An 8,555-nucleotide genomic window follows, 5' to 3' on the forward strand; every position below is an offset into this window, starting at 1 on the left:
AATTTTTGCCGTTTTCTATGCTACCGAATGGAGATCAGAACAACCGTTTTTAATCCGTACGGATTTTTCGTTTCCGTTTTTAAATTCGAACAAATATTAGAACAGCCTACACGGCTTGGTGATGAAAGCATAAACTTCGTCTTGTCTCATTTCTACAAGATCCACTTTGTTAGCATCTGACTTCGAGATTTAAAAAAAATCAATTCTACTTTTTCAATTTTAACGGAGCTGCCGTTATTCATCAGCGTGTAAGTTCGGCAGTGATAACAAAAATGAACATGTAATAATACAGCTCTACTACATTTTTCATATTTAAGGGCATATTATATCTCCTCCATTCTTAACCCCAACCAATCCACATTCGTATCTTCTTTTACTTATAATCCGAGCATTATTTCTAACGCTCACAATCCGTTAACATTTCTGATCATTATAGAACTAAAATCACTATTTTTTCATAAGATTTAATTTATTTTTCAAATTGAGGAAAACCAATAAAGGATACATTTTTTTGCGGTTTTTGTATGTTTCCGCTAATGAATAAATAGTTTTTCGTTAATATAATTTATTATTTACAAAAATTTGGAGAGACATTCAAATGCATTCAATAGATTAGAGAGGCAAAAAGTTAGTAAAATGACCTCTTGCTAAGATTCCAAAGGAATTTTTTTTTTGTTGTAATATTTGTTTTCTTGTTCATATTAATAAATATAATATTCTTAAGCATACAAATAAGAAAGAAATTACGTATACATTTATATATATTATATAAATAGCGAATCAATGCGTCTAATATTTGTACGCACAAAGCTGACAAAAAAAATCATGTATTAATTTTTTTTTTCAAATAAATAGTCTTGAATAATGTTGGCCTTTTCGGTGGCGAAGTTTTACAAATTTTTTTTTAGGATAAGTATATAAGGTAGAGAAACAATTATAAAGTCGTTTCCTCATTTCAAACCAAGCAAAAAAAAACAACAATCTATTTGAAAATTTCAATCACATGCACCTTAAGCCGCCTCATATAGAAATATAATCTCTTTTGCTTGTTATTTAACACGCCGGCATGTGTGAACGAAATTCTCCAGCTGCTTCAGCAAATCGATTCCGAATTAAATAGGAGCTAATTACTTCGGCGACTTCGTGTGGGCGATCTTCGTGTACGGCATGACCACATCGAGCTAGAACTTGCATTTGAAATTTTCCTAAGAAGGGAAAAAGTATGGATTACTGTTTTTTTGTAAGAAAATTAAATAAAAGGTACCTTGCATTTGTCCAACTGTAAGTGTTTTATCCAAACCATCAATACTTGCTAATAAAAGTTGCTTTGGCACTCTTAAACTTAGGAATTTCTCACTTAAACCAGAAAACCAACCAACCCAATATTTCTCTGATTTGGATAAATCAATACGCCAAGTGTATCTGAAAATGCATTTGCTTTATTATAAGAGGATTAAATAAAATGAATAGAAAATTTCTTACTTCTTATTGGCCTCATCATTTAATGGTTCTGGTTTTTTAAAATTAATACTTGGAGGCAATGGGGGTGCTGTAGATGAAGTTGGCGATGTGGCGTTTTCTGCATTTTCGGCTACTTCTTCATCTTCAGATATAACCAAAGGATGGGTAAATGTCGATGTTTCGCTTGATTCTTCGGGATCGTCTTGTAAGGGAAGCTCATTAGTGGCGAGCTTCTTCGTTGTGCAACTTTGAAGAGAGAAAATTTATTTTATAAAACACAATGTTACAAGAAGAGAGTTTAATATAAAAAAAGCCGTTGGTTTGTTATTCCTTAGAGCAAAAAAAAGTTTCTAACGTTTTTAAAACGTTTGTGCAAAATTTACTTAAACCATACTTTTCAAACTACCTATTTTTTGTATTTTGTACCGTAATTGTATTTGATTTTTTTTTTTGTATTTGAATTTGGGTACCAGTATTTCTCGGTATTGATACTGACAGAAGATCAAAAATAAATGATTTTTGTGGCAAATTGAAATTCACATTAGTTTGCCGTTCTAATATCTATATATATTTTAGTGATTTAAGTGGATTTTGACTTAAAATCGAGAAGCATTCTATCTGTCATTTTTATGCTAGTTAAACACTTTCAGAAGACTTTTGGATGCTTCCGAACGCTTCTGGAAAAATAGATCAATTTAACTGTCGAAGCTTGTATATACCAAACCAAAACCGCGAATCTGCATTTATTGACATTTTCTGTCTACGAGTTTCCATGAGTTTCCAAAACTTTGAACCCGTTTTTCTCAAAAATACAATTTTGCAGATTCGTGGTTTTGGCTTTCGTGGTCGTTTAGTTTTTCCTAGGAAGTCATTTTTCAGCTATTTGTAGAATATGAAAAATGAGTTATTTGTTCAATTAATTTAAACATTAATAATAAAATAAAATCATAATTCTAAACCTCTGTAGTACAACAACCACTTAAGCAATTTAAATAAAAAAAAAAAAAAACATAAACTATTACTTAACTGCTCTTCAAATTAAAGATTTCATTTAATTTACTTTTATTTGCAAAAACAGTTTGATTTAAGGAATATAATTTTTCATAAAGACTATTCTCAAATGCTAGTATTTCTGGACATTAATCAGATCTAATAAAAATGCTCCCAAAAAAAGGTCTCCCAAATTGCATTCAGTTCTATGGCAACACATCCATTGATTTAGTCGTCCCCTCCAAGTGTTTCTCTTAAAATTCATTAATCCGTTTCTAAACCAGATGTTTGCAATTATTGATCAATGGGCACGTTCAAAGATCTAACATAAAGCTATCGGATAGCTTTTTGTTGTTGTAAACAATGTTAAAATTTAGCAAGGAAACGAACCATTTTCTGTCAAAAAATAATCTGAAGGTATCCCAGAATTTCTGGTATACCTCAGGTATCCGAGTGATCAGCTGGCTTTTTTTTTATTTTGATTACTTTTCGGGCGATTAATCAGCTTTAAAATAAAAAAAATTGCAAGAAATAAAGTCAAAGCGATTGTGCAAGTACTATTCAACAATAAAAAAAAATGTAATTTGCTCAAAAGAAAAAGTTTCCTCTTCTCAATATTTACATATTTTTTTAGTAGCTGCTTGGGCAAGCTATCTGGATACCTCTTTGTTCAAAAAGATATTCCAGATACGGGTATCCCAGATAGCCTATCCGATAGGTGTTTGAACGTGCCCAATAAGCAAATTATCAACCATTCCAAAAGTAATTGACAGTTTACGCATAGTTAAAAGGAGGAAATAAGAGTTTATGTTGAACTTGAATATTTAAGTTTCGCTTCAGCAAGTGGCCGTTAGCAATGAAATAATAATTGAAAATGGGTTTCAAACCAACCTAATAGATTTAGAAAAATCATTCGAAAGAGTTAACCAGACAGTTAAAAAAAACTTTTATCCTTTGTCTTCTACTCTAATGTTTCAAAATGGTAGGAATCGTATATCACTAACGTTAAATTCGGTGATGAATCTTTAAATGTTGAATATCAAATTGCGAATAGGTTCAATTCTTATTTTATTGACAGTGTGATTGAAATTAATAATTCAATTCCCTTACAGCAATATATCTCACCAAATAACAACTTTCGGTAGGCTAGCGTGGAATCATTGTGTGTCCTGATTAAAAAATTAAACAATAAAAAAGACTGTAGTGGTATTAACAGAGACATTATTTTTAAATCCATTGAAATTATTGGCCCCGTACTTTTAAAAATTATTAATAATTGTTTGTGCTCAGGAATATTTCCCAAAAATTGGAAAGAATCTATTGTAGTTCCTATTCAAAAAGTGGTAAACACCGTTAAATGCGAAGAGTTTCGTCCTGTAAATATGCTCCCAACATTTGAGAAGATCTTGGAGCGTTATGTGGCAAATCAACTTCAAGACTATTTGAAGAATAACAAAATTTTAGTGCAAGAACAATCTGGGTTCAGAAAAGGACACTCTTGTGAAACCGCGTTGAATTGTTTAATATATGAATGGAAAAAAGAGATTGACTGTAAAAATTTCGTAATAGCATTGTTTTTGGATTTCAAGCGTGCGTTTGAAACTATCGACAGAAGTATATTAGTGCAAAAACTGGAAATGTATGGAGTTAGAGGCAATGAGTTGAACTGGTTTAAGTCTTACCTTACAGGAAGGACTCAACGAACAAAAGTTGAAAATACTATATCAAATGCAATGGGAGTGGAACTGGGAGTACCTCAGGGATCAGTTTTGGGTGTGTTGCTTTTTCTTTTATATATGAATGACATAAAATGTGTGTTGCGATTTTGCAAAATTGTGTTGTTTGCGGATGATGCCTTGATATATGTAAGTGGAAAGAATATTGAATATATGGTACAATGTTTAAATGAGGACTTGGACAGCATAAATAGATGGCTTCAAATGAATAAAATGAAATTAAACGTGAAAAAGACAAAATGTATGAAATTTAAAGTGACTGAACCAATAAATGTGTGTATGGATGGAGAGAGGATTGAGTGTTTAGATAGTTTTAAATATCTTGGAGTTGTGTTGGATTGAAAGTTAAATTTTAAAGAGCATGGCAGATATGTGTGTGCAAAAATTGCAAAAAAAGTTGGTTTCCTGAGAAGAGTTAGAAGAGACTTGACGTTTGAGAGTACTTTGCTGCTATATAACACTATTGTGCTACCCCATTTTAATTATTGTACAACGGTATTGTATGCTTGTCAACAAGAGATTGTAAATAGGCTGCAAAAACTTCAGAATAAAGCAATGCGAGTGATATTGAGAGTGAATGTTTATACCCCTATAAGAGTAATGTTGGATGCGTTAAATTGGATGAGTGTTAAACAAAGACTAAAATATAGTGCTATGGTATTAATTTATAAAATGAAGAATAATATGGTTCCTGAATCCTGAGTATTTACAAGGTAATATTATAAACGTCGGAGATGTGCAACCATATAATTTGCGCAATTGCGAAAACTTAAGACCAAATAGGTGCAACAGAAGCAGCACTCAGGATTCATTAATGTACATGGGTTTTAATTCATTGAATGGCTTTCCAAGTGAATTAAAAAATGAGCTAAGTATAAATGTTTTCAAAAATAAACTTATTCTTCATATAAAAAATTGTGATTAATACATTATGTTTTTTCAAAAAGGTTTTCTAACCTCATATACTGAGTATTTTAGGATCTAGGGCACACAACAGAGCCTAATCTCATGCAATGCAGAGATAGGTACTCTTGGCTTACGCCGAGATGGTTCCAGAAACTCTATTATTATTATTGTATCTTAGAAAACAATTTCTCGGATTAATTAATTTATTATTAATCTGTGTTCCGCTGTTATTTATGTCATGTCCGGTGTACCCCAGGGAAGCCACTATCCGGATTCCTAAATAATTCTTCTTCGCTGATGTTTGCTGATGACCTGAAAATAGATCGTTGTTTAAAGTCTCCTCAAGATTGTTTTATACTTCAATGTGACTGTATATGTAATCTTTGTATGAATTCAGTTTCAAGTCTTATATTGACTTCGTGGCAACTAAAGAAAATCCAATGCTACCCATAAGTAAGGTCTTTCCTGGAATACTGCAATGTGATTTGGGATCCTTATTATTCTGCGCGATTTAAAAACATCAAATGTTGATTTTTTAAAACAAAACAAAAATTGGCTTCGTTTTGTATTTTAAGTATGACTAGGTCTAACATTTTTTTGAAAATCCGCCTTCTCGTCTAATAAGAGGGACATACATATTATCTGTTGGAGTTTTTTTTTTTTTTGTTTCATCCAACATTCACGCTCTAGTATATTCCTGATTTTAATAAATATAAACAAAAACAAACATTTCTAAGAAATTAAAAAAATTGAGAACTTCCTTTAATATTGCCTATTTTCTGTCTTTACCTATTGACCCGACTATTATGTACTATTGAAAATAAAAATACGATCAAAGAACTATTTCGTTCACGAAAGCTTATAAACAATATAAATTTATTCCTTATTGGTGTTTAAACTCATTCTTACTTGATTATTTGCCCAGGCATAGATACCTTGGCACTGTCGATGTTTCTTATCTGTCCACTGCGAATGCACCATTCTATTGCATTCGGTATACTCTTAAAGAAATTCGGTCTAGATCTCAGGAAGCTCTGCATGCTGGCAAGAGCTTCCATAGCAGTACCCTCAACCACATCAATGACGGTAACACCAACTAGTGCTGGGATGAGTTCCATGTGGGCAATATGCACAGCAATAGCGCCACCCATTGAATGTCCAACCAAATGTATTGGTGGACAGGGTGTATCGTCAGGATACAGTTTGCTTATAAGTTTTCCAATGTCTCTGTGAAAATTTAATAAAAAACACACTCAATTACTTAACCTAATTTAAGTTTGTGTTTTTCTTACGTAGCAAGTGTTTCAGCAGACAAGTCTTCTTCGTCATCGGTAATTGTGTCACCATGTCCTCTCATATCTACCGACAAACACTGACAATGGATCATGTGTGTTATTTCCACCTAAATTTTACAATATTCTTTTTATCTTTTTAATCAAATTACACCCCTTTCAAACTACTTACACAAAAATGTGACCAAGTTAGAGCGGAATAGCCTCCTCCATGCAACAGAAGAATAATTGGACCGGCTTTTTGGGGCTGGCTAGTGCGATAGACGCGAAATACTGTTTTCTCATCGATTTGCACATCTTCTTTTTCAACAAAGTATTCGCTCCAAAGTGTTGGCTTGTAATCTCGAGATTTTGATTTTTTAAATGAATCACTTTAAAGAATCCAAAAATAAAAGGAAATTATGCAAATTTATTTGTAAACAGTTTTTTACCAGGCAAACAGAAAAAAAACTAGCGGGGGTAGGGGCGGGCAAAAATAATAATGAACTTACGATCTTCCAATTCTACTACCAGGAATTGTTGGCGGTAGACGAGATTTCATAATGGATCTTTGTAGATTTGACATTATTATTTTTGTTTAGTTTATTAGTTTTTAACTTAAAATAAATTCAATATTCAATTTAATTATTAATGCGATTCTAGTAACTGTGCAACTTTGCGAAAAACCTTGAAAGCCGCGTCTAGCCGTCCCACAGAAATGTCAAAAATATTTTGTTGACAGTAGAGTGACAGCTGATATTATATGTTCCACAATTGAACGAATGTGGAAGATATTTAAGGCGTGGACCACATCAAAATAAAAAAAATTAAGATAGTTAAAAAAAATCATTTCATGACCGCTGCTGATACAGAAATGTCGTTTTCCAAAATTATGGGAGTGAATCACTCCTTTTTTGTGCAATTTTGGAATTTGTTCACGGAGAATTTGACAAGTGGAGTGATTTGACGTTTGCTTTGCATGTGTTTGTAATAATAAATAATAAATAAAATAATAACACAATCTTTTAAATCGACTTTTATTGATTTTTTACAATACTTTATTGAATTTTTTTATAAATAAATATAATTTCCTTCACAAAAAAAAAAAATTAATCAACCACCCAACAATTTGACAAGTAGTCCATGAAGTCAAATGTAGAAGTATTAGCTGCGTTCCTTTGGAAATATTTATCTACTGCTTAGTTACAGGAATTTTTGTAGTGACCTCTTCATATATTTTTTTTTCATATATCTACTGCTTAGTACTTAAAGCTGATTTGAACCACAGTACACATAAAAAGGTAATATATTCCGAACTGACATTGGTCGCCAGATTGCCAAAACATGACACTTTGGCGACCAATGTCAGCTACCGAATTCTTAATTGTTTAAAATACCGACGAAAAACGCACAAAAACCAAAAAACCACGCACACCACTAATTTTTAAACAATTATTTACCATTTACCGCGATGAAACACGAAGAAAATTTGTTATTTTTCAATTTATAATATTTTTAAATGACATTTTATTAATTAAAACAAAAACAAATTTCCTGTTTACTGCGATTGAAATATAAAAATTAAAGGCCGACCTGACAGATTGGTGCCCATTTTTGACAAACAAATTTTGACAACGTTCGGAATATATTACCTTATTATGTGTACTGTGGATTTGAACTACTTTTTCAATATAGAAAAAGTAATTCAAAGTAGATTTAAGTATGTACTAAGCAGTAGATAAATATTTCCAAAGGAACGCAGGTATTGGTAATCACTCCGACACTCCTTCAAAATTTTTGGAGTGAAGAATTCACTCCTAAAATTCACTCCTTTTTCAATTTTGGAATTTGAAATCACTCCTTTTGGGAGTGATTATATAGCTAGGAGTGACACTTTTTGTATTTTGGAAAACGACAAGAAAAACCTGTTACAAAAATAGTTCAACGAAATCGAAAAAATTGTATTTTACTTATTAGGTGTGTTTTTTTTAATACAACCGGGCTTAAAAAAACGCATCGAGGCTTAAAGCCTAGTACGCAGATCCTGAAAAATTTGATTTCTCATAAGAATTTTTTCTCGGGAAAATTTGTCTTGACTATTTTTCCAAGCGGTACGCAGTTCACGCGCAAAATTTAAATATTTGGAGCCGCTGTAAAGAGAAAGTTTCCACTAAATTTTGCGTAGACAAAT

General features: G+C 31.9%; 1 protein-coding gene across 1 annotated transcript; it reads right to left on the reverse strand.

Annotated features, from left to right (window-relative positions):
* Nucleotides 1-511: 511 nt before the first annotated feature.
* LOC129910907 (protein phosphatase methylesterase 1) lies at nucleotides 512-7,034 on the reverse strand. Its single transcript, XM_055988502.1, has 7 exons — nucleotides 6,877-7,034; nucleotides 6,558-6,756; nucleotides 6,386-6,495; nucleotides 6,003-6,320; nucleotides 1,483-1,707; nucleotides 1,265-1,422; nucleotides 512-1,205 (listed from the first exon to the last, which is right to left on the reverse strand). Exons 1-7 carry the CDS (start codon nucleotides 6,948-6,950, stop codon nucleotides 1,054-1,056), a joined length of 1,236 nt encoding a protein of 411 aa, XP_055844477.1. The 5' UTR covers nucleotides 6,951-7,034; the 3' UTR covers nucleotides 512-1,053.
* Nucleotides 7,035-8,555: the final 1,521 nt, after the last annotated feature.

Source organism: Episyrphus balteatus, chromosome 2 (genome assembly GCF_945859705.1).
Source record: "Episyrphus balteatus chromosome 2, idEpiBalt1.1, whole genome shotgun sequence".
Classification (NCBI taxonomy): Eukaryota; Metazoa; Arthropoda; class Insecta; order Diptera; family Syrphidae; genus Episyrphus; species Episyrphus balteatus.